The sequence below is a fragment of the Panthera pardus genome, unplaced genomic scaffold (assembly GCF_024362965.1).
Source record: "Panthera pardus isolate Hobbes unplaced genomic scaffold, ASM2436296v1 HiC_scaffold_11, whole genome shotgun sequence".
NCBI lineage: Eukaryota > Metazoa > Chordata > Mammalia > Carnivora > Felidae > Panthera > Panthera pardus.
In genome coordinates this window covers 21,473,588-21,500,740 of record NW_026526666.1, presented here as the reverse complement: position 1 = coordinate 21,500,740, position 27,153 = coordinate 21,473,588, and the positions used below count along the sequence as shown (strand labels likewise).

Here is a 27,153-nt window from a genome sequence, read left to right as displayed (position 1 = left end):
ATAATCCAAACTTTTGTTGTGGAAGTTTGTCAAAAGCTTTTTGAAATTGAAGTGTTTTTCTTCTTTATCCATATATTTGCTCCTACAAGTTCTAAGAAAACATAAGGTTTTAGTGCCACTTATATAAACACATCCTTCTATTAAATCATGCTTCCTATATATTCAAATTTCTATTCTCTGTGTGTGGCACAGAATTCTGCTTTTTAGCATTTTACAAACTGCATTAAAATATAGATTTTTTCCCTTGAGTTGAGATTTATAGATTTAAAAAAAAAATTTTTTTAATGTTTATTTTGAGGAAGAGAGAGACAGAGTGCAAGCAGGGAAGCAGCAGAGAGAGAGGGAGACACAGAATCCGGAGCAGGCTCCAGGCTCTGAGGTGTCAGCATAGAGCCTGACACGGGGCATAGAGCCATGAACCATGAGATCATGACCTGAGCCGAAGTTGGATGCTTAACTGACTGAGCCACCCAGGTGCCCCGAGGTTTATAGATATTAAGCTAGAGAAAAAACACACAGAATTCAAGACAGCTGTTAATATTTCTTAAAGAACTTGTAGAGGTGCCTGGGTGGCTCAGTTGGTTAAGCATCCAACTTCGGCTCAGGTCATGATCTCACGGTTCATGAGTTAGAGCCCTACATTGGGCTCTGAGCTCACAGTGCAAAGCCAGCCTAGGATTCTCTCTCTCCCCATCTCTCTCTCTGCCCCTTCCCCACTTGTGCACGTGCTCTCTCTCAAAATAAAGGAATAAACTTAAAAAAAAAAAGGAATAGTCTGAAAAACTTTAGTCAAATATGTGTTTTTAATTTAATGAACTATTAATTTTCATTAGGAGTGAAATTATCTCCGTTTCCAAAACCCTAAAACCTTATTTCAAGTAAATAACTCTAGAGATTTAATAAGAGGTAGAAATTAAGAAATATGAAAAAATATCTACAATCTACAAAGACTAGTCTTGGTCTTAGAACATATCAGTAACTTAAATGTACATAACACTTCTCAGATTTTAAAGGCATTTTCTATACATTGCATTATTTGATTCTTTCAAGAACCCTTGCCAGATGGCAGAGTAAGTACCGTTACTCCCATTTTACACATTAAGAATCAATGGCTCATCAAAGACAAAGTGAGTCCCCAGGCAAGATGACTAATAAGTTTCAGAGTTGGGCTCTTCTGATTCGAGGTCCATTGGCATTTCCTAAATCTCACAGTGCCACTAGAGACATAACTGTAAGGCACAATTATGCTCTTCTCCTTTTGTAATTTACAAAGCAATAATAGGGAGAGCTACAGAGAAAGAATGTTCAGGTGGCTGAATCAGATTCTTAAAGGGATCTTCAATAGTATAAGACTATGGTGAGAGACTATCTATTCATCTTAACTGCTACTTCTAGATACCTTTAAAAATCCGTTCCCTACCAAGAAGTGTTTCTTTTTTTCTAAAAAGTGAAAGAAGGTAAAGAGGTAGAAGGAGGACTAAGGCAGTAGAGGATTTTTACTTCTGTTTCAAGCCTTTTTCTGAAAAATCTTTAGCCTTTTCAAAAATTATTTAAAAAAATTTTTTTTTAATGTTTATTTTTTGAGAAAGAGTGAGAGTGCAGAGGGGCAGAAAGAGAGGGAGACACAGTATCTAAAGCAGGCTCCAGGCTCCAAGCTGTCAGCACAGAGCCCAATGTGGGGCTTGAACTCACAAACCCCGAGATCATGACCTGATCTGAAGGTGAATGCTTAATGGATTAAGCCACCCAGGTGCCCCCCAAAACTACTTTTTGATTAATACTTTTTGGTATTAAATTTGAACCTATTCTAAAAATACAGGCAAACTGTCAGAGAATGGTGAGTCAAATGTACTTGCATTCTTACTGAGGTCATTTCCAGTACAGTAAGGAGAGCTTAGCTTATATTATGATTTTAAAATAGTCTGCAAATTAATAATAAGTTCATACACAAACGCCATTCAAAACACCTGGTCATATCAAGTTAACATCTGTTACAGGTTAATTTCTCTTTTTTAGCTGATGGGGCACCTGGGTTGCTCAGTTAAGCGTCTGACTTTGGCTCAGGTTATGATCTCACTGTCCCTGGGTTCAAGCCCCGCATCAGGCTCTGTGATGACATCTCAGAGCCTGGAGCTTGCTCTGGATTCTGTGTCTCCCTCTCTCTCTGTCCCTCCCCTGCTCACACTCTGTCTCTCTCTCAAAATAAATAAACATTAAAAAAAAATTTTTTTTTTTAATTCTCTTTTTTAGCTGAAGTGATGAGTGGGCAGTGAAAAAGTTTTTTAAAAGAAGAAAAAATGGGGGCATCTGGGTGGCTCAGTCAGTTAAGCGTCCAACTTTGGCCCAGGTCATGATCTCACAGTTCGTGAGTTCGAGCCCCACATCAGGCTCTGTGCTGACAGCTTGGAGCCTGGAGCCTGCTTCGGATTCTGTGTCTCCCTCTCTCTCTGCCCCTCCTCAGCTCATGCTTGCACTCTGTCTCTGTCAAAAATAAATAAACTTAAAAAAAAAAAAGAAAGAAAGAAAAAATAAAGAAAAAAAAGAAAAAATAATTCTTAATAAATTACATCAAATAAAATATCCTGATGTATGATGAATTGTGTTAACAACATATTAGCAATACAAACTACCTTACTGCTTTAAAAAAGAAAAAAAAATCATTAAGAAAGAAGTTTCTCAACTTAAACAACTCCCACTTATTTTGGCACACATTATTTTTACATTGACTGAAAATTTTTTTCAGAATAACTTACCATTCTTTAATAGTTACTTCTCTAATCCCTTCTCCAATGTCTGAGAGTTTGAATTGAACAACTTGTCCCTGCAGAGCTTCAAAGAAAAATGAAAAATGATCTCATTAAATATGTAATATACTTCTAATAGATGCTTTTATAGCTAAAATTAGAAAATATTCTCAAGCAGAAGCAGAAACCATTGCATTTCACAGATAAAAAAGTGTTTCATAATTTTTAAAAGCATAATTGTCATTCATAACCATCAAAGATTTAAATAAATTATTCAGTATCACAGACCTACTGATATTGTCACAGCACTTACATTTTCCAACTTCCAAAATAATGTTCCTTTACAAGGGTATAGAAGGCCCAACTAGCTGGATAGCCTTGTTTTCTGTTATTAAACTGTAATGATCACTAGTGTCCCACTCTTAGATCTCTTCTGACTTCATATAACTATTCTCATTTTTAGTGGCTAACGATCAGGCGTACACATCTAGAAAACCTGATGAAAAATTTCTCTGTCCACCATGTTCTGCCAACTTATCATTAAATTTCAGTCCTCTTTCCATTTTTCACCCCTTTTTGAATTTCTACCCCCCACTTGTGTAACAATTAGATACAAATGATACTTTATGGTAATTATTCTCAAGAGAAAGTATTTCTGGTCAACAACCTATGTTCCTCTCACTTTTCCACGGTAACATGTGACTCTGAATGGATTCCAGAGTGCTCCTCTAGGGGACACCTGGGGGGCTCAGTCAGTTAAGCCTCTGGCTCTGGCTCAGGTCATGATCTCATAGGTCATGAGTTGGAGCCCTGTGTCAAGCTCTGTGCTGACAGCTCAGAGCCTGGAGCCTGCTTCAGATTCTGTCTCTGTCACTCTTTGCCCCTCCCCACTCGCACTCTGTCTCTCTCTCTCTCAAATATAAGTAAGCATTAAAAAATCTTTTTTAAAAAGTGCTCCTCTATCTTCAGACTGCTGTTAATTAAAATTGCTTATAAAACACACAACAAGCTGATTAAGGTAGTAAAACTTTCTTCAATAAATATGAGGAGTCAGTTAATGGTTAAGAAATACAAATACATTTCTGATATAGAGGTATTAGGTACCTCTTGTTTCCTCTCTATCTAGTAAGTTGGGTCCTCTCACAGCCTGTTGCTCGTAGTATAAACTGGAACCTCTCTGAAAAAATAGTTTGGTGTTAAGTATCAAAAGCTTAAAGAAAAAAAAAAAAAGAGGGCGTCTGGATGGCTCAGTTGGTTAAGTGTCCAACTTGGGCTCAGGTCATGATCTCACGGTTCACAAGTTCAAGCCCTGCATTGGTCTCTGTGCTGACAGCTCAGAGCTTGGAGCCTGCTTCAGATTCTGTGTCTCCCTCCCTCTCTGCCCCTTCTCCCCCACCCACCCCCCATCTCTCAAAAATAAATAAACATCAAAAAAAGGAAAGTCCTTCTCTTTGACTCAATAAGCAATTCTGCTTTTAAGACTTTTTCCCCCATGAGGAAACAATTAAGATAGGTACAAAAAGATTTATGCTCAATAATAGCTTTCATAGAGTTAAAATGAAGACTTGGAATATCAATCTAAGTCACCAAAAAATGACAAGTAAATATACTACGGTACTTCTATACAAAACAATATTATGCAAGGAACAACATGTGCAAGAAGAACATGGAAATATAGTGCACAGTATGGTTAGGGAACAACACACAGCTCCATATGGCTGAAGATAGTATATGTGGCAAGAAGTCAGTCCAGATTTAAAAAGACTTTCTTCGTGGTGCCTGGATGGCTCATTTAGTTAAGCATCTGACTCGTTATTTCAGCTCAGGTCATGATCTCATGGTTTGTGAAATCTCTCTTTCTCCTTTGCCCCTCCCCTGCTCACACATGCACTGTCTCTCTCAAAATAAATAAATAAACTTAAAAAAAAAAAAAAAAAGACTTTCTTTGCCATGCCAAGGTGAGGTGTCTGGAATTTATCCTAAAGGTAATCAGGAGCCAGTTGTAAGTAAAATATGGTCATAAATTTTTTGCAGCTGCTCCCATAAGACATAGAGTCTGATTCACCACAACTTAAATCTATGCTGGCCTGTCACTTGCTTGGACAATAGAATATAGCAGAAATGAAGTTGTACAAATTCTGGAGCCTAGACCTCAAAGGACCTCACAGCATCTTCTACCTTCTCCCTCTTGGAATACTGCCTTGAGATCCCTGAGTAAGGAAGTCTACTGGAGGATGAAAGGCTATATGGAGAAGAAATGACAGGCCCCACCTGAAAACCAGCACCACTGTCAGATATGTATGTGAGACCATCTTAGACCTTCCAGCCCAGATGATCCTCCAGCTGAAGACAGCCATATTATGAGTTCAGTGAAACCAGCAGAGGAAGCACCCAGGTAACCCTGAGAATACTGAGAAATAATAACTCATTGTTGCTTTAAGCCATGAAGTTGTAGACAGGGTTATTATTCAGGCATAATAAATCAACAGGGCATACCATCTGCAATTTCAGATCTGTAACCTGAGATCTGTAATTTTGGAAACAAATGTCTCTGGCAGGAATGTGGTGGATGGGGTTGGGGAAGGAGTGACAGACAAAGCAGTTAGGAGGCTACTACAGGTAAGAAACTGAAGTATGGAACTTAATATATTTATATATTTTCAAAGCTGTCTAAAAAAGAGAAGACAAATTTAAAAATCATGTAAGATGTAAAATTAATAGATTTAGGTAACCAATTTGATATGAAACAGGAATCAGGAAGACTTCAGGTTTCTAGCTTGAATATCCATTTAGTGAGGGGATATAGGAAAAGAATATATATCCAGAGCATCAAAACAGTGCCTTGGCAGATAGTAGGTGATCAATAAATATCTGTGTTAAATGGATTTATTCTCACTACAATGACTTAGATACTATGATTAATCCCATATTACAAATGATGAAATAGAAAGAAATTAAGTAACTTGCTTAAAGTTACACAGCTAGTAGGAGTTTCCACTTGAATGGCTTCTATCTTCTGTGAGAAGACAAAAGATCAACTTTTAAAATAAAAATCTGAGCCTGGATGGCTCAGTTGGTTGGGCGTCTGACTCTTGATTTCGGCTTAGGTCATGACCTCAGGGTTGTGAGACCAAGCCCCTTGTTGGGCTCCATACTGGGTGTGAAGCCTGCTTAAGATTCTCTCTCTGTCTCTGTCTCTGTCTCTCTCTCTTTCTCTCTCTCTCCCCCTCCCCCCCGCCTACGCCTCTCCCACACACATGTGTGTGCATGCACATGCTCTCTCTCTCAAAATAATAAAAATAAAAATAAAATAAATAAATAAATATTTTTAAAAAGCGGTGAAGATAGGGTTTATATATCTTTGGATGTTGTGAAAGATGACCTGTAAAAGGCATGGAAAGACTGACTGATCTCAGGGGCTGGATCTGCCTGGAATTTCCCCAGTTTTCATTGCTAGCACAGACTAAGGCACCAAGTATCTGTCAAAAGCTTAACGATATAACAAAAGTCTAGGGTTATCAAAGTTCTAAACAGAACATCAGGAAAAAAAAGTTTTAATGTGCTTGCCAAATCTAATACCTAAAGCCTCAAATTCTTTACAGAGGGTAGAAAAACGGGACAAAGGTAATTAAATGGTAAAAGTCAGGGATCTTTCTATTCAGAAGCACCTTGGGCTGGTTTTATCACACAACCTTAACACAACAGACTGAGGTAAGTGTTCCATCCAACCAACAATGTAGTGACAATACAAGGATACAATCTGTTAAGTCAACAATTTACCTGGCTATTGCACTTAGCTGAGTCAGATGACAAAGAACAGGTGGCCCGAGACAATCCATTCCCCACATTTGAAGACACAAGCATTAAGGGAAAGATGTGAAAGGGGTGAGGGGGCACAAAAAAAAAAAAAAAAAAAAGAAGGACAGATTCGGGGAGAGCAAGGAGGCTCAGGCTAGACAGAAAAGGTTAACTTTTTTTTTACTTTGATAAGTCTTCAATTACTTTTTAAAAAGTTCTGGGTAAGATACAAAACCTTATTTCATATGGGCTATTTTGAGATCATACTTACCAGCAGTTGTTTTCAGCAACTGATGTGGATGACTATACTTGAATGAAGGATAACCAAAGAAACACACATATTTTGGCTTCAAAACATGAACATTACTACAGGTTTGAAAGTAGCGAACACAAATCTAAAGATGAGAAAACAAAAAAGTAAAAGCTTTTATGAATGTTCTCGACGGCTTTTCTCTGTAAGTATATATTCAGTTTCAAGTTTATTCTAAAGGTAGAACAGTCATTATCAAAATACAAACAATATGAAAGTATCTAGGCCAAAATCTGAACTGGCCAAAACCTGGTGTCAGGGACAGTCAAGTTTATTAAGATAGGTTATTTTTTAAGTACTGTATGTCTGTTCGAGAAATCAAAGGAATTTAAACCCCAGAACCCAAAGAACATTTTGTTGTTCTTTTATTTAGTAAAATTATATCCCTGGAGTCAGATTTATTTATGTGCTTATGATCCTTGCCTAAAATTTCTTATAAAAGTAAAGAAATTTTAACATAGTCTGTACAAACACATTGTAAGTACAGTTGAGTCAGTAAAGACTTCCTAAAATAAAACTTAAAAGAATTCAAAACTGACTTTTAGTATCTAAAGACACTGAAAAATATATGTAGTGCTGTATGGAAAGGTTTTCTTACTGGAATTTATGGATGACTCTTTAGATGCAACTATTTTATAGAATATCCTAGAATAATGCATGACAATATATAATAGAAATAAGTGTGCCTGAATCTATTTGACTTGATATCTTAAAACCTAGGTGTTTGAAATGCAGACTATTTTATTTTGAAAGTTAATATTTCAATGTTATTAATACCTGGTTAACTATATCACACTTTTAAATGTAATGTATAGAAATTTTTAACCTCCTTAATGTATCTGAGAATATTGTCATGTATTTCAAATTTTTTTATTAATGTAGGAGAGAGTTACTTTTACTTAAAAAAATTACTTTATTATCATGTACTTTATATTTTAGTGATTAGCCCTTAAAATTTTTAAATTTGTAATACATATATGTTATGTATTGTAGCCATATTATAATATGTATTTATAAATAAGAATTTTGTTCTTTTTCTGACAGCAAATAATATAAAAACAAATATTTGGTTTACTAATAGGAATAATATATTTAAATTATTATGTGATATTTCACCTTAATTTCCAAGATGTTACTCATTTCTGAAGGCAAAGAAAAACTAAAGATCCCCTTCCTAAAACACAATCTTAAATCATGCATCTTAGTTTTACTTTAAGAGCTAATCCTGGGGCGCCTGGGTGGCGCAGTCGGTTAAGCGTCCGACTTCAGCCAGGTCACGATCTCGCGGTCCGTGAGTTCGAGCCCCGCGTCAGGCTCTGGGCTGATGGCTCGGAGCCTGGAGCCTGTTTCCGATTCTGTGTCTCCCTCTCTCTCTGCCCCTCCCCCGTTCATGCTCTGTCTCTCTCTGTCCCAAAAATAAATAAAAAACGTTGAAAAAAAAAAAAATTTAAAAAAAAAAAGAGCTAATCCAAAAGCAACTAATCTTTATAATATCTATATTTTATTCTTATTAAAATTAACATTGAATTAACATTCAAACCTAACTGAAATTGATAGCTTAAAACATAGCAGATAGTGGAAGAATGCTCTTTTCCAAACCCCCATTTTCTATGTCCATACTTTCTACTTCAACTCCCATAACCGTGGCTCTTGGTCAACAACAAAATCAAAATTAAATAAATTTAATTTTGGGCGAGTAAATGGATGTTTTGAATTATACAGGTTCGCCTTGATTTTAAAAAAATAGTTCTTTTAAAAATAACCTTTGAAAGAAAATTAGACTATTAGAAGGTCCTACCTTCAACAACACAAGTTTTATTGAAGAACTACTAATCAGGCAAAGGAGGGACAAACTACCAAATGTTTACTGAATGCCTACTATGTGCTGGGTACTTTACAGGTCTTTAAATGCATCACCTTCCTTTTATCTCATAGTTATCTTCTGGAATAGGCACATTAGCCCTCTTTAACACAGGAGAAACGAATGATCAGAGAGGTAAAGTGATTTGTCCAAGGTCCTATAGCAAACAAATGGCAAAATTCAGCTCTGAAACCAAGTAAATTTGACTCCAAAGCTGAGGCTCTTTCTATCACACACTGTAACACACTGTTATACGTAGGAGAAATAATCTCTGCTTTGAACTTATAACTTAGCTGAAACAACACACACACACACACACACACACACACACACTTGCATGGGCATGTATGCTCTTGTTTTTTGTAGTAAGTATTGGCAGCAGGTGTTAGAAGAGTTTAAGAATAGAGTCTTTTGTGTTTTGTTTTGATTTTTCAAGTTGGTTTGACCTAGAAAGGCTTCTTGGAGGAAGAGTTGAAGTGGACCTTGCATCATAAGTATTAATAAATAAAGAGCAGAAATGCACTTTAAGGCAGAGGAAACAGCATAAAGAAAGGAACTGCTGCAGGAACTTGTCTCCCGGGGCAGAGTGGCTTGACCAAATTTATAAAAGGGAGCAGCGTAAGTGGCTCAAGGACCAAATTACTGATGACTGTAAATGTCAGGATAAGGAGTTTGAACTCATACACTATAGGTTATTGAAGAAAAAGAACTAAGAAATTAATCTAGTTGCAGCTTATTGATTAGATTATAACAGGTAAAGCCAAGTAAGAGAGGAAAAAGAAAGTAGAATAGTATTTGAGGCATGAAAGAACAGGCTCCTGAAGTGATTTACAGTGGAAAAAGAGAAAGCAACGTAAGTGCAACAGGCATTATGCGATAAGTAGCAACTAAATGGATTAAGAGAAGGCTAAAAAACATTAGTGAAGCTGCTGAATGGAAAGATAAAAAAGCAATAGGAGGGAGAAAGAGAAAAAATAGTTTTTCAAGCTGAAAAAGACATTTTTCCTGGAAACAAAATATAAAAAAAAATAGGAGATGAAACAAAGGTTTAGCAGATTCAAGTAAGGAAATAAATAATAGTTGTTTATTGAGCAGTTGTTGAGCACTGCCAAAAACAGGGATTGTGCTGGGCTTGGGAACTCAAAGCTAAGTAGGCTACAGAATATAGTCCCTGAATTCAAGTTGCTTCATTACAGGAAGACAGATAAAATAGAAAAATTCAGGGTTAATACAGTATAGGTTAATCAAGAGTCAAATGCATGATGCAAAGGTAGATTAGAGAACAAAATAGATGTTAATTCCTTCTCTTATGGAAAGTACAGTCCACACCTTCAAAGATAAAGACAAGGACATAGGTGATTATGACATAGTGTTATAATAGGAAAAATAGAGTATTAAAGGAACACAAAGGAGGGAGAAAGTAAAGATCTAAGGGATGAGTAGGAGTAATCCAGGTGATGAGGTGTGTTAGCAGATGAGGCCATAGGGAAGGAAGGCAAGAGTCTTTAAAGCAGAGGAAATACACATGCAAAGATCTGGAGTCTGGAGTCGAGAGAGAGCAGTGTGCTCAATTAACTTAAGTTCAATATAGTTCCAGTGTAGTTTAGTATGGGGTAAGGGTGAGGGAAGTGTCAGAGTGGGGGTTGGGATGGGTAAGTTTCAGCAAAAATGAAGCCAGAGAGATTTGGAAAGGTCCAGATCATAAATTGCCTCACAGTCTTTTAAATTTTGGACATTTTGCTTAGGGCAGTTTTAAGTGAGGAAATGACATTCTCAAATTTGTGTCTTACTTTTTAAGATCATCCTGGCTACACTATGTAGAATGGGTTGGAGAGCCACCAGATTGGAGGCAGAAAGTCCAATTAGTCCTTATCCTGGACGGACCAGGATAGCAGCAGTTGGGGGCAAGGCGGAGAATTACAACTAAATTTGGGAGATTTACAGGCTAGAATCAAAAGAGAAACAGGTCTGAGAGTTTAGTTCTGAAACCTAGAATCCGATGTGCCACTGAGGCATTACGGCAGAACTATGATGCGGCTAAATGCTAGCTCCTTCAAGACTCCGGGTGTTAGCAGTGGCCATGTAACATAGTCCTGATCAATGAGTCTGAATGGTACCACCCCTTCCTCCTTCCTGCCCTGAGTACGAAGTTGTAGAAGCTCTCTTGTAACCATGAAAAAGGGCAAACTTGCTGAAATGACAACCTTGATAAATATGAGCCACTTAACCAATACCAGCTTCCATCTAACTTTGGGATGCATAGATACTTAATTTCCCACTTATTGGCTGGGTTTTTATTACTTGCAGCTGAAAAATACTTAATATGTAGGCAATTGGAGATTTCCAGGACAGTAGAATATATATGGGTCTGTAGTAGAGCTGGCTTGAAGACTGGGGAACTTTAGGAATCATCAGCACATACATGGCAACTAAATTCAAATAAGTGGCTGAAATAGTCCAGGAAGTGCCAAAAGTGCTGAGGGCCAAAGTCAGAGCCTTTAGAAACACCAATACATATTTAAAAGTTGGGCAGGAGAGGCGCCTGGGTGGCGCAGTCGGTTAAGCGTCCGACTTCAGCCAGGTCACGATCTCGCGGTCCGTGGGTTCGAGCCCCGCGTCGGGCTCTGGGCTGACGGCTCGGAGCCTGGAGCCTGCTTCCGATTCTGTGTCTCCCTCTCTCTCTGCCCCTCCCCCGTTCATGCTCTGTCTCTCTCTGTCTCAAAAATAAATAAACGTTGAAAAAAAAAATTAAAACAAAAAAAAGTTGGGCAGGAAAACAGGAGATTGGGATGAAGTGGAAAACATATAGAAGAAAAATATTGGGAAGCTGGTGTTACAGAAGCCAAACAAGGAGAACTCTCAAAAGAGAGGCCAATACCTAGCAAGGTACAAATTTCAAGTTACACGGTATCCTCTGAGAACTCCTTTCAGACCCCCATCCCCCCTCCTATGTGTTCCTGTAACTCTATAATGTCCCATCATAGCACTTCTCAAGCTGTTATAATTGCTTGTTTGTGTGTCTCTCTCTCTTTCCTCTGTCTTCCACTACAAGGCTGTAATTAATCTGGGACCACAGGGGTCCTATTCATATTTGCATCCCTAGTGGCTGCACAGTACCTGGTACACAGCAGGCTCTTGACAAATTTTGTAAAATCGGGGTTTGATCACTGTAAGATCTTAGGGAAGAGGAGTCCCAGAAAGAAAAACCCTACGCAGATAGGATAAAACACTATGATTACTAGGATGTTAGGTGTTTGGTGCTAAAGGGTTGTTGAAAGGGAGGAACTTCAGGGAAGATGGTGGTGGGTCGTAGCTCTGGTGATAAAAAGGTTGGAAAGATACGTGGCGCAGACACAACAGAGAAATACAGGTCCACAAAATAAAGCTTAAGCCTCTGCTCCTCGGAGGCAAGGGCCCATGGTGTTATGCTTTGCTTCATGGGTCTCTTCCTCTAAACTATAAATTCTCTGAGGCAGGGGTCGTATTGTCAGTGTTTGGCAGAGTGGGTGTCCAATAAATGCTTAATGATATATATCTGCATATCCCCAGCGCCTATCACAATGCCCAGCACCTAAACAGTGCTCAATAAAAGGCTAACGGGCGAAAGGCTAGATGAGCCTGGGTGTAGACAAAGCTGGAACGCGACCGAGTGGCGAAAGAAGCATGGCCAGGTAAGGCTGGGAGTGGGTCTCCAGACCGGTCTGCTCACCACCTTCTCTGCCCTTCATTTAGCATACATCCTTTTACCTCTCCGTCATGCGTGCCCTTTCCGCGTGGCACTCGGAGGACAAAGTAACACACCTCCCCGGGAATACTCCCGACACATTATCCCTTCCTGAACTCAACTCAAACCAAACCGCTTACCAGCCGCCCAGCATTCCGGCTCCAGGTTCCCAGCACTCGCACTGCGGCCATCTTACCCGGAAATGACAAGTGCACCGCGGTTGTTAGACTTGTCTCGGAGGTTGTTAGACATGTCGACCTATCCGGAGCCGGGAAACGCACCTCCCCCTGAGCGGCCAATGGCGAGGGAAGGAACGAGCCTCCCACCGGACAGCCAACCAGGGGGCGGGGCGGGGCCTGAGATAAACACTAGGGGGTGGAGAGTCCCGCGTGGAGGTAAAAGAGCATGCTGGAGGGGAAAGAAGTGGGGAGGAGTCAACTCAAAGTTAATTTCAGGGACAAAGTTGGGCAAGGCATTGCTGTGCTTACCAACGATCATCTTTTGAGTCCATAAAGTGGAAATAGAATGTTAAGGGAACACAAAGGAAGGGCACTTGTTGGAGAGAGTTATGGTGGAGGGATGAATTAGAAAATATCTGCTTTCAATTTATATTATAACCGCCTTGATTACAGAAAATGGGACATTTCTATACTCGGTGGCAAGGCTCTGTGCCACTAATTGAGTCACAAATCTATGCTGGAATACTAGCTAGTGATTGATACATCTTACTCCCACTGAGTGTTCTTGATTAATGAAATTGCTTTTTCAATGTTCCCCCCCCCCCGAAGATAAAGTTTACCCTACTGTCTAAAATAAAGATACCAACACTATCTTTTCTTCTTAGAGAATGTTGTCAGATGCAGCTGCCCGGCGTACGCAATATATCACAGACCTACAACCTTTATCTACTTGCCTCTTGGAGAAATGTTAAGTTGAGGTCAAGTTGATAGGGGGTAGATCAGAGTATTATTGACAGTCAATCTTTCTCAGAGCAATTAAGACTCCAATTTCTAGAAATGTTCAGGATGACATTTGTCTGGTTCTTGCTTTTTACATGGGAATTAAAATCTGTACAGATGTCTAAAGAACTAAAGAGAAAAAAATGGGAACAAAGACAACATTGTAAGTCCTCAACATTGAAGGTTAGTTCACAGTTATTTCACAAATTTACTGTCTAATATTACCCAAACTCACACTTTTTTTTTTTTGCTTTATTTGCTTTTCAGTATATTTCACATACACACTATTGCAAGCAATAATCCAAATCATTACTTTTATAACAAATCTGGGATGGTTAAAAAAAATTCAATTTTTTAACTGCCCTATCAACAAAACATTTTATAAGTATTATTAATATATTTGATAATCCCACATGCATGTGTGTTTTTTAACTTTTTTATTTTAGACAGAGCACATGTGAGTGGAAGAGGGGGAGTGGGGCTGAGGGAGAGAGGGAAAGGGGGGCAGAGAATCTCAAGCAGGCCATACTCAGTGCTGAACCCCACGTGGGCCTTGACCCCATGACCCTGGGATCCTGTCCTGAGCCAAGTAGTCAGATGCTCAACCAATTGAGCCACCCAGGCACCCCACACATGCATGTGCATTTTATAAAGATGAAGTAGCTGTGCCTTTGAAGTGAATTATTTTTCTTCCCAGAGCCCCTATACTACCTTCTTCGTCTAAATTTTCCCTTGAATTCTGCCTTCTCCTAAGAAAATATTTGGTTATTCTTTTCTTTTACCCTCTTTTTCCCTCAGTGGATTACTATTTCCACATTCAGTAATTGTGTGTGTCCTTATCTTTTAGCATTAACAGTTATGCCACCTACTCACTAGTTAATCCTTTCACTTGATCTCAAAAGAACCAAAGAACCATTTTCCCTTTGTTTTGTAAATAAATAAAATGACTGATTATGACCCATTAATTCCATTGCTAGGTATCTACCCAAGAGAAATGAAAACATATCCACACAAAGACTAGTATAAGAATAATGGAAATAGCATTCTTTTTAATAGCCAAAAACTAGAAACAGCCTAAATATCTTTCAACAAGGGAATAGATGAACAAAACGTGGTATATCCACCTCATAAAATATTATTTATCCTTAAAAATTACTGAAACACTGGTACATGCTATAACATAGATGGACCTCAAAAATACTATGGGAAGTAAAAAAAAAGCGAAACCCAAAAGTTCATATATTGCATGATTCTGTTTGTATGAAATGTCCCCCCCCCCAAAAAAAAACCCACCCCAATCTACAGAGATAGCAAATTAGTGGTTGCCTGGGGCTAGGAATGGGAATGGGAAATGACTGCACAGGAGCAAGAAAAAATTTTTGTAGTGATAGAAATTTCCTATTATCAGACTGTGGCGATGGTCACATAACTGTAAAGTGTACTGAAATCACTGAATTGTATAGTTAAAACAAGTGAATTTTATGGTATACTTCAATGAAGCTGTTAAATTTTGTGTCCTATTGTATACTTATAAAAGAATAATGTAACATATAGATAAGTCATACATAATAACAAAAACATTGGACCCATTATACAATTTAAGAAATAGAACATTTCCTATGCTGGTGAAGGTCACACTGTCTGCTCCTCCTCTAAACCCTTCTTTCACCCAAGGTAAACATCACCCTGCATTGTGTGTTCAGCATTCCTTTGTTTCCATATGTTTTATACAGATCTCTAACAATATCTTGTTCACCTCTGCCTATTCTTTTTTTTTTTTTTTTTTTTTTTAATTTTTGGGACAGAGAGAGACAGAGCATGAACGGGGGAGGGGCAGAGAGAGAGGGAGACACAGAATCGGAAACAGGCTCCAGGCTCCGAGCCATCAGCCCAGAGCCCGAGGCGGGGCTCGAACTCACGGATGGCGAGATCGTGACCTGGCTGAAGTCGGACGCTTAACCGACTGCGCCACCCAGGCGCCCCACCTCTGCCTATTCTTGAGTCTTATAGAAATGATATCAAATTGTATCCTTCTGCAACCAGCTTTTTATGACCATATTTATCCATTCTCTATATGATGAACATTTGTGCTGTTTCTAGTTCTTTGCCACTGCTATTATCACCAGTGCTGCCACGTGAATTCTTTTCTCTTGGACACGTGCAAGAGTTTTTTTAGGGCAGTGTTTCTCAGATTGTAATTAACATTCATATCAACTGGGAATCTTGTTAAAATGCAAATTCCAATTCAATAAATCTGGATGGGGCCTGAAATTCTGCATTTCTAGCAAGCTCTAGATGGTACAATTGCTACTGGTTAGCCAACTACACTTTGATTAGTAAGACAAAGATATATACTTAAACATAGAATTGTGTGGGGCGCTTAGGTGGCTCAGTGGGTTAATCATCTGATTTCAGCTCAGGTCATGATCTCACATTTCGTGGGTTGGAGCCCTGCATTGGGCTCTGTGCTGACAGCTCAGAGCCTAGAGCTTGCTTCAGATTCTGTGTCTCCCTCTCTCTCTGCCCCTCCCCCAGTCACGCTCACTTCTCTCTCTCTCTCTCTCTCTCTTTCTCAAAAAATAAACATAAAAAAATAGAATTGTGGAGACTTTGATTACACTTATCTTTGATTACACTTACTCAAGATAATGAAATATTGTTTTCCAAAATGATGGTGCAAAATACACAGTAGCTGTTTCAGGGAATACCCATAATTTCTGATTTGATATTGTCACACTTAAACAGAATCAATATTTTTCCCAACTTAGTAGTTGTAAACAGGTATCATGGTCTTAGTTTGAAATTCCCTAATTGTTAATAAGGTTGGACACATTTTCATATGTTTATCAATCATCCTTGAAGTGCCTGCTCATGTTTTTAGCTTATTTTTTCACTATTGTGTACATATATTTTTCTTATTGATTTGTGTAGGATTTATTTATATATTTTAAATTGTAATGCTCTTTCATTTATATGTGTTTTTGGTGTCTTCTTCCTTGTCTTTGCTCTTTTGAAAGTGTGTTTGGTGTACAGAGTGTTTCCCTTTTTTTTTTCTTAAGTTTATTTATTTATTTTGAGAGACAGAGAGAATGTGCACGCAGGCAGGCACATGCACACACACACGAGTGGGGAAGGGAGAGAGAGAGAGAGAGAGAGAGAGAGAGAATCCCAAGCAGGCTCTGTGCTGTCACACTAATGTGGGGCTCGAACCCACAAACTGTGAAATCATGACCAGAGCCAAAGCCAAGAGTTGGACACTTAACCAACTGAGTCACCCAGGCACCTCTGGAGTCCTTCCTTTTCATCATTGATTGCATTAGTCTTTTTCTGTATGGTTAGTGCTTTTTCTGTCTTAAGAAATACTTCTCAATCCAAACGTCCTAAGGTAGTCTGCTCTATTTCCTTCACATTTAAATCTTTTGTTTTGTTTTGTAATTTTAAAATTGAAATGTTATTCACATACCATGAAATTCACCTCTTTTAAGTGATTTTTAGTATATTCACAAAGTTGTGCAACCATTACCAGTATCTAATTCCAGAACATTTTCACCACCACCAAAAGAATTAATAATATCTTTCCATTCTGGAAATCCACCCCCTCTAAACCCCTGACAACTAATAACAGGTCCATAAATTTGCCTATTCTGACATTTCATTTCATATAAATGGAATCATACAATATGTATTATTTTGTGACTGGATTCTTTCACTTAGCATAAAGTTCTCAAGGTTCATCTATTATTCCTTTTAATGGCTCAATGACATTTCATTGTATGGATATAACACATTTTTGTTTATCCACTCATCAGTTGATAGACTTTTGGGTTGTTTCCATTTTAGAGCTATTATTCATTAAGATTCATTATTATTCATAATAATCATAATGAACATTCTTGTACAAATTTCTTTTTCTTCTTGTACAAGTTTTTGCATGGACATGTTTTCATTTTCTTTCACTTATCATTTTATTTTATTTCAAATTCCACCTAAGAGTGGAATTGCTAGGTAGCATGATAACCCTATGTTTAACTTTATGAGGAAATGCCAGACTGTTTTCCAAAATGGTTGCACCATTTCATATACCCACTAGCAGTGTATGAAGGTTCTGTTTTCATGCCCTCACCGACACTTATTATTATTGGTCTTTTTTGTTATAGCCATACTAGTGGGTGTGAACTTATACTTCATTTTGGTTTTGATTTGCATTTCCCAATGAAAAATGATGTTAAGCATCTTTTCATGCACTTATTGGCCATTTGTATATCTTCTTTGGAGGAATGTCTATTCAAATTCTTTGTCCATTTTAAATTGATTGTCTTTTTATTTTTGAGTTGTAAGGGTTCTTTATAAATTCTAGATACTAGACTTTTATCAGATATATGATTTATAAATATATTCTCCCATTCTGCAGTTTGTCTTTTCACTTACTTTTTTTTTTAATGTTTATTTTTGAGACACACACACACACACACACACACACACACAAAGTGGGAGCGGAGAAGGGGCAGAGAGAGAAGGCGACAGAATCCAAGGCAGGCTCCAGGTTCTGAGATGTCAGCACAGAGCCCAATGAGGGTACAAACCCATGATCTGTGAAATCATGACCTGAGCCGGAGTCAGACACTTAACCCGAATGAGCCACCCAGGCGCCCCTCTGTCTTTTTACTTTCTTGATGGTATCCTTTGAAGCACAAAAGTTTTTAATTTTAATTAAATTGAAGTCCAATTTATCTATTTTTTTCTTTAACTGTTGGTATTTTTGGTGTCATATCTTGGAAACCTTTAATCCAAAGTCAATGAAGATTTACATCTATGTTTTCTTTTAAGAGTTTTATAGTTTTAGGGACACTTGATTGGCTCAGTCAGAAGAGCATGTGACTTTTGATCTGGGGTGATGAGTTTGAGCCCCATGTTGGGTGTAGAGATTATTTAAATAAAAATGAAACTTGAGTGCGGGACTGTCAGGGCCGAGACTTGTCCTCCACCCGCAGCAGCCATGAGCACCCCAGCAGTGCCCCGGGAGCTACAACTGCCCCCGAGCCAGAGGGCCCAGCCCGAGTTCAGAGAACAAAGAAGACAGAAACTCAAGGAACATATGTTAAAAAGAAAAACGTTTTTTGCATACAAGGAGGAAAATCACATATCCAGTAGAGACCAGAAAGTGATGACCTCTGAGGGCCAGGTCCATGAAGAGACAAAAGTTCTGAAATTTAAAACAAAAATGGCTGGTAAAGAAAATGTCAGTGGACCTCCCAGGAACAAAAATAATATAACAATGGAAAAAAACTGTATTCCTTTAAGGCCTTCTAATGAACTAACCAATTCAACTATAGCAATTGATACACCTAATTCTGGGGATAATAATCAAACTGGGCAGTTGGTACCAATTAAAGATGACCCTCCAGGTCAACACATGACATTAAGCCAAGTGTTTCATCTTAAAAACAACAATAAAAAGAAACAAATAATGACAGAAAAACCAAAGCAAGATGCTAACATGTCCAAGAAGCTTGTGCTTGGATCTTACCGTGGCCAAATTGTTCAGTCTAAGATTAATTCATTTAGAAAGCCTCTACAAGTCAGAGATGAGAGTTCTGCAGCAATAAAGAAACTTTCGACTACAGTCCCTAAAGCTACAGAGCCTCTGCGCACAAACAGCAGCAGTGTGACAGTGAAAAGCGATAGAGCCTCTAAAGTGACGACTACCACTAAACTTGTGAGCACTACAATTCAGAACAGACAGCTTCTGCGACCTCCTATTAGAAGTCACCGCGACAATGCTCAGGACACTGTGAGACCAGGCATTGGTAGAAGCTCGGCCAACGTTACGATTCAGAAAGGGCCTCTCGAGAAAGAGTACAATTAAACACAGTTTCATCTAGTGCCAAAACCGGTTCTCAGGATATAGAAAGAAAGAAGACACTCACAAGAAGTGTGAAGTCTGAAATCGTAGCCAGGCCTGTTTCGTCTTCTAACACCAAACTGATAGAAAAGTTGAAAAACATTGACCCTCGCAGGCATACAATAGCAAAAACAACTATTGTTAGAGCAGCTCAGCCCAAAGAAACAGCAGAAGAGAGAAAAGCTCGTCTGCGTAAGTGGAAAGCTGGCAAAAGGAAAGTCCTGAAAAGGCCTCCTAGCTCAGGAGTTACGCAGCCTGAGCCTGAAGGGCAACATGAAAACCCAGTTGGGTCCTTTTGGACTACCATGGTAGAAGAAGATGAACAAAGATTATTTACCGAAAAAGTGAACAAGACATTTTCTGAATGCCTAAACCTGATTAGTGAGGGATGCCCAAAAGAAGAAATATTGGTCATACTGAATGACCCGATTAAAAATATTCCAGATGCCAAAAAGCTTGTTAAATATTGGATATGCCTTGCACATATTGAACCACTCACAAGTCCTATTGAAAACATTATCACAATCTATGAGAAAGCCATTCTGGCAGGCGCTCAGCCTATTGAAGAGATGCGACATACCATTGCAGATATTCTGACAATGAGGAGTGAAGAAAAAGTTAAATACGGAGAAAATATTGAGGAGGCTTGTGCAACCAAGGAATACATCCATGAAGTCAGCACTGAAGATAGAGGGGTTAATCTAGAGTCAGGAAAACCAGAAATGGAAAAGAAAACTAGAAATGTGATATTTCAAGATGATGAAAAAAAGCAAGATGACAAAACAAAAGATTAAACCAATGATGTTAAAACCCCCAGTACAGAAACCAGGGGGAGTTGCTTAATTAAATATAATGTGTCTACTACACCATACCTACAAAGTGTAAAAAAGAAGATACAGTTTGACAATACAGATTCTACATTTAAAGAGCTAAAGTTTCTAACACCAGTGAGACGTTCTTGTCGTATTCAAGAGAAGACTTCTAAATTGCCAGATATGTTAAAAGACCATTATCCTTGTGTGTCTTTATTGGAACAATTAACAGAGTTGGGAGGTGAAACTGATGCTTTCGTATGCCGTCCCAATTCAGCACTATGCCTGATAATTCTCAGAGCCTGGAACAGCAGAAGAGAAATAAAGTGATGATGAGAAATGGGGGGGGGGGGGGGGGGAATGAAACTTAAAAAAAAAGTTTTATACTTTTAGTTCTTACAGTTAAGCCTTTGATCCATTTTAAGTTAATTTTCATATATGGTGTGAGATAGTCTTTAAACCAGCTTGAAATAGTTTTCGTGTATGGTGTGAGATAGAAATCCAATTTCATTTTTTCCTTATGGTTAATCCATTGTTCCAGCACCATAAACTGAGAATTCCTCCTTTTCCACAGGTCTGCCATCTCATCTGTTTAGAAATCTAGTTCTGGGCACTAAATAGTGCCAGATAGTCTATTTGTCTGTCACTGCGCTAATCTCACATTATCTTAATTACTTTATAGGAATTCTGGATTTTGAGAGGACAAGTGTCTTCAACCTCATTCTTTTTTGTTCTTGCCCTTTTGTTCTTTCATATAAATTTGAGAATCTGCAATTCAATCTCCTTAAAAAAGTCCTGTGGGGGGCGCCTGGGTGGCTCAGTCGGTTAAGCGGCCAACTTCAGCTCAGGTCATGATCTCGCGGTCCGTGAGTTCGAGCCCCGCGTTGGGCTCTGTGCTGACGGCTCAGAGCCTGGAGCCTGTTTCAGATTCTGTGTCTCCCTCTCTCTGACCCTCCCCTGTTCATGCTCTGTCTCTCTCTGTCTCAAAAATAAATAAACGTTAAAAAAAAAAAAAATTAAAAAAAAAAAGAAAGTCCTGTGGGCATTTGGTTGAAATTGCATTGAAACTATATTTTCAGGGCGCCTGGGTGGCTCAGGTCATGATCTCACAGTTTTGTCAGTTCGAACCCCGCATCTGTCTCTGTGCTGGCAGCTCGGAGCCTGCTTGGGATTCTCTCTCTCTCCCTCTTTCTCTGCTTTTCCCCTGCTCACATTGTCTCTGTCTCTCTCAAAATAAATAAATAAATAAACTAAAAAAACCCCCAAAAACCTGTATTTTCAATACTGTATCTAAAGATTCTTTGAGGTTTTCCATGTAGGTAGTCATATCACCTATGAATAATGATGGTGTGTTTGCCTGTCCAATTTTCTGTCTTTTACCTTTTCCTTGTAGAATCTGGCCAGACTTTCACCATCTGTTGAAAAGAAGCCATAATCGTGGGCATTCTTATCTTGTAACTGATTTTAAAAGGAAGATGCCTAATGTTTTTACTTTTTAGAAATTATACATATTCTCAATTGTCTCATTTATATCATAAAGTCTTTATTTTTTTACAGTTTGTTTGAATCAAGTTCCAGATATTACCATCAAAAATTTTTTCACGCAATTTGCTTGTTGAAGAAAATGGGTTTATTTCTTGAGCCAGTTTTAGTAAGTTCTATTTTTCAAAGAATTTGTCTATATCATTTAAGTTTCAAATTAATTGGCAAAAAGTTGTTCAGGGTATTCTCCTGCTTTAAAAAAAGGTCTGTTGGGGCACCTGGGTGGCTCAGTCGGTTAAGCGTCCAACTTCAGCATGGGTCATGATCTCAAGGTTCATGAGTTTGAGCCCTGCATCCGGCTCTGTGCTGACAGCTCAGAGCCTGGAACCTGCTTCAGATTCTGTGTATCCCTCTCTCTCTGCCCCTCCCCCACTCACACTCTGTCTCTCAAAAATAAACATTAAAAAATTTTTTTCTTAAAAAAAGGTCTGTTGTATCTATAATTAGGTGCTCTCTTTTTAGTTTAGTTTAGTTTAGTTTAGTTTAGTTTTTGGAGTAAGCTCCACACCCAATGTGGGGCTTGAACTCACAACCCTGAGATCAAGAGTCAGATGCTCTACCAACTGAACCACACAGGTGCCCCCTTTTCTTTTAAAATATTGTGTATTTGTACTTTCTTTTTTGAGCAGTCTTATTAGAAGTTTGTCAATTTTATCAGTTCTTTTATTTATTTTATTTTATTTTTTAACATTTATTTATTTTTGAGAGACAGAGCATGAGCAAGGGAGGAGCAGAGAGAGAGACACACACAGAATCTGAAGCAGGCTCCAGGCTCTGAGCTGTCTGCATAGAGCCCCACACGGGACTTGAACTCACAAACTGTGAGATCATGACCTGAGCTGAAATCGATGCTTCACTGACTGAGCCACCCAGGCGGCCCTAAGTTCTTTTAAAGAATGACGTTTATTTTGTAATGTTTTGCTCTGTGCTTTTATCTTTATTAACTCCTTTCTACTTTCTTAGTACTTATTTTCTTTTTCTTTATTCTTTTATTTCTTTTTCTTTTCAAATTTTTACTTAAATTCTAGTTAACATACAGTGCAATATTGGTTTCAGGAGTAGAATTCAGTGATTCATCACTTACATAGAACACCCAGTGCTCATTATAACAAGTGACCTCCTTAATCACCCATCTAGCTTCCTTAATCCCCCAACAATGTCCCTCCATCAACCTTCAGTTTGTTCTCGATCTTTAAGAGTCTTTTTTCCTTTTTTCCTCCCTTTCCATATGTTCATCTGTTTTGGTTCTTAAATTTACACATATGAGGGAAACCATATGGTATGTGTCTTTCTCTGACTGACTTATTTTGCTTAGCATAATATACTCTAGCTCCATCCACGTTGTTGCAAATGGCAAGATTTCATTCTTTTTTATGGTTAATATCCTGTTGTATACATATAAATATAAATATAAATATATATATATATATATATATATATATATATATATATATATACACCACATCTTCTTTATCCATTCATCAGTTGATGAACATTGGGGCTTTTTCCATAGTTTGGCTATTGTTTATAATGGTGCTGTAAACATTGGGGTGCATGTACCCCTTTGAATCTATATTTTGGTATCCTTTGGGTAAATACCTACTAGTGTGATTACTGGACTGCAGGGTAGTTCTTTTTTTTTTATTTTTATTTTTTAATATTTATTTTTGAGAGAGACACAGAGTGCGAGTGGGCAGAGACAGAGTGGGAGGGGCAGAGACAGAGGGAAACACAGAATCCGAAACAGGCTCCAGGCTCTGAGCTGTCAGCACAAAGCCTGACGCGGGGCTGGAACTCACAAACTGCAAGATCAAGACCTGAGCTGAAGTTGGACGCTTAATCGACTGAGCCACCCAGGCGCCCCAGGGTAGTTCTATTTTTAATTTTTGAGGAAACTCCATACTGTTTTCCAAAGTGGCTGCACCAGTTTGCATTCCTACCAGCAGTGTAAGAGGGTTCCCTTTTCTCCACATCCTTGCCAACACCTGTTGTTTCATGTGTTGTTAACTGTAGCCATTTTGACAGGTGTGAGGTGGTACCTCATCATCATTTTGATTTGTATTTCCCTGATAATGAGGGATGTTAAGCATCTCTTCATATATCTGTTAGCCATATATCTGGATGTCTTCTTTGGAAAACTGTCTATTCATGTCTTCTGCCCATTCTTAACTGGGTTATTGGGTTTTTGGACTTAAGTCAACTTCCAGCCTCTCTTGTATTCTAATAGTAATATTTAATGAAAAAAATTCTTTTGAAGTACTGGTTTCATTGCATTCCTTAGATTTTAATATGTAGATCTTTCATTTTGGGTCACTCTTAACTACTTTAACATTTTTCTATTAACATTTCTTCTTTTATCCATGATTTAATTACAAGTGTTTGTAAATTTATAAACATGTGTTTTTTGCTTGTTTTGCTTGTCTTTTTTGGAATGACTTTCTAATGAAATTCCATTTTGGTTTGGGAATGTCACCTGTATGGTAGAAAATCTTTGGACATTGTTTAGATTTGCTTTGCGACTTAGTCATTTTTTATGTTTCAGGAGTTCTGTAAGAAAATATGTAATCTATAATAATTGATTGAAGAATATATATTGAAATATATATGTATATAATACATAACTGCCATTAAATCAAGCTTATTAGTTGTTTTGTTCAAATCATCCTTATCTTTTCTAAATTTTCATCTGCTTGATCTAGGGCACACAAAGTTTTGAATATTTATATTTTCCTAGTGAATTCAACCTTTTATTTTGTAGTGATTTTTTTTGTCAATGATAATGCTTAAAGTCTAATTTATCATCAATATAGCTATATCAGCACTCTTTTAGTTGGTATTTATCTGGTGCATCTTTTCCATCTTTTTTATTTTCAACTTTTAATGATCCTTAATATTTTAAGTGTATCTCTTGTAAATGGGAATATTTTTTATTAAAATTACAATCTCTGGCTTTCAACTAGAAAATTACTTTATAGTTTCACTTCTATTAATTGTATATATGAAATTATTTCTACTTTCTTGCCTTAGTGCTTTCTTTATTTCCTGCTTTTTTATGCTGATCTAAGCGTTTTTTTTTTTTTTAAATTGAAGTGTATCTTTCCTTAGTTCATTCTTCCTTTCAGCTGATTTAGAAGTTATACACAATGTTACTTTATTGATTACTCTTGAAATTTTAGCTTGCATACTTATCTTGAAGTCTTAAATCAATTTATGTTTTAGCTCTATGCCCAAAGGAGACCTTAGAATTCTGTGCCTCCATCCACCTCTTGACTTATACCCTTTTGTTGTCTGGTGTGATTTAAAAAAAATTTTTTTTAAATGTTTTATTTATTTTTGAGAGAGTGATAGAGAGAGAGAGAGAGAGAGAGAGGGAGAGGGAGAGAGAGAGAGAGGGTCAGAGCATGAGCAGGGGAGGAGCACAGAGAGGGAGACACAGAATCCGAAGCAGGCTCCAGGCTCTGAGCAGTCAGTATAGAGCCCATCGTGAGGCTTGAACCCACAAACTGTGAGATCATGACCTGGGCTGAAGTTGAACACTTAACTGACTGAGCCACCCAGGCACCCCTGTCTGGTGTTATTTCATGTAATGTTTTTTTTTAGAAAATTGACATGTTTACAATTTTTTGTTTGTCTTTCCTTCTTATATGTCAGACTTTCAGACTTTCTCTCTGATGTAATTTTTCTTTCTGAACAGTTTTGCTGGGGACTCAATTCTATTTGATGGTTATTTTCTGTCAGCATTCTGAAGGTATGACTGGTTTTTTTTTTTATTATTTTTTAAATTTTTATGTAAGCTCTATGCCCAACATGAGGCTTGAATTCACAACCCTGAGATCAAGAGTCACATGCTCTACCCAACTGAGCCAGCCAGGCACCCCAATCCATTGTCTTTTTTATTTCCATTGTTCTGTTGAGGAATTTGTTTTCAGCTTAAATGTCTTTTCTCCGTAGATAATTGCAAATACCCAGGATCTAACCCAACTCTACCACTTATTTGTTACGTCTGTCACTTTGGCATGTCACTTTGATTCCCTAGGTCTCAATTTCTAATTGTGGTGAACATGAACACAGAAAATGTATACGAAAGCATTACCTAAATGCTTATTATTATTTACTCTTGCCTGGCTAGTTTTACCATCTTGTTCACTTCCTCCTACCACTGGAAGTAGTTGGAATGAGAGAAATGGATCACAGGATTTCATAGCAAAGTTAGAAATGAAGAAAGAAGGCCAAGGATTCTGAGAAGGTTAAGCTTCTGCAATAGGATCTAAGATGTCAAATAGGAGTAGAGCTTTTCTATCCCATTCCCACTGCTACTGCCTTCCTTCAAATTCTTATTATCTCTTGCCTAGATTATTACACCCTTGTCATTTTTCTTGTCAGGTTCTTAGCCCTATTTTACCCTCCATATATTGCCAAAGCCAACAATCTAAAATGCAGGTATTAGTACTTCCTTGATTAATATCTTGTGGCAAGTCCCTCATATTGCAATGTCCCAGATTAGGTTAAATACATGGAATATGTGCCCCCAGAATGTCTCTGTCACAAAAGTAGTAGACACAATTTGTTAGGGTTAGTAGACAATGGTGTTTACATCAGATCACTAGGTTCATACCCAGTCTTCTAGTTAACAATTGTGAGGACTTGTAGCAAATTGTGTAACAAATGCACCGGAAAACAGAGGTAAAAATAGTAGTACTTCAACAGGTTGTGAATGCATGCAGTGGCACCCAAATAAATGCTCAATAAATGTTGTCTGTGGGGCGCCTGGGTGGCTCAGTCAGTTAAGCCTCTGACTCTCGATTCTGACTCAGGTCATGACCTCACGGTGGTGAGATCCAGCCCCAACATCAGGCGCTGCTCTTCCAGCATGAAGCCTACCTGGGATTCTTTCTCTCTCCGCCTCTCCCACTCTCACTCTCTCAAAATAAAACATTAAAAAAAAGTTGTCTGTTATGCTGTGCTTTATCATATTCTAATTTCTGTCCTCCCCACTTAGCTTGATTAGTAAGATTGATATATGTTAAATATTATTTATATTATTGAGGATGACATTGTAATTATTACTTCTCAGTGTCTCAAATACACCTCCAACAAGTTCATGGTTGAAAGTGCCTTACTCTTTGCTTACCTAGAGGCTTGCATAGTATATGATACTCTGTTATTGCTGTAATTGAGCCACAGGCAGGATCAAGAAGCTGACTATTGTTTCTGCCATGGCCTAAGGTGAATGGTGTTAGTTGCACTGTTCTCGGGAGTCATGAACTTGCCCTTACTCTTGGCCAAGAGTAACCATAACTGGCTTTTTAGGTCATTATATTACTGATTCTGATTCTTCCCTTTTCCACCTATCCCCGAATTAATCGTGTTTCACAAGAGAAAACGAATACTATTATTACTAGTACTACTACTACTGCTACACCCACATACCCACACCCGCCCCCTTGTGAGTAATCACAGGCTCCTGGGTATCGAAGAACAGGCTGCAGAGAGGCAAACCC

General features: G+C 38.1%; 2 protein-coding genes across 3 annotated transcripts in view; one reads left to right on the top strand and one right to left on the bottom strand.

Moving 5' to 3' along the window:
* DBT (dihydrolipoamide branched chain transacylase E2) overlaps positions 1-12,703 on the bottom strand; it is a 53,316-nt gene extending 40,613 nt beyond the window's left edge. The window contains exons 1-3 of one of the 2 annotated variants that reach the window (XM_019457625.2): positions 12,578-12,703; positions 6,814-6,937; positions 2,754-2,829 (exon numbers count right to left, since the gene is read on the bottom strand). In XM_019457625.2, coding sequence (XP_019313170.2) covers positions 2,754-2,829; positions 6,814-6,937; positions 12,578-12,628 — 251 coding nt within the window. In that variant the 5' untranslated portion in view covers positions 12,629-12,703. Of the gene's footprint in view, positions 1-2,753; positions 2,830-6,813; positions 6,938-12,577 lie in introns of those variants that run through there. The other variant, XM_053891975.1, reaches the window with a different exon arrangement.
* A 5,648-nt stretch (positions 12,704-18,351) lies between these two features.
* Positions 18,352-20,417, top strand: LOC109271922 (cytoskeleton-associated protein 2-like). Its single transcript, XM_053891966.1, is given in 2 exon segments — positions 18,352-19,251; positions 19,254-20,417. Coding segments are annotated over 2 exon segments (1,698 nt in total). The 5' UTR covers positions 18,352-18,392; the 3' UTR covers positions 20,093-20,417.
* Positions 20,418-27,153: the final 6,736 nt, after the last annotated feature.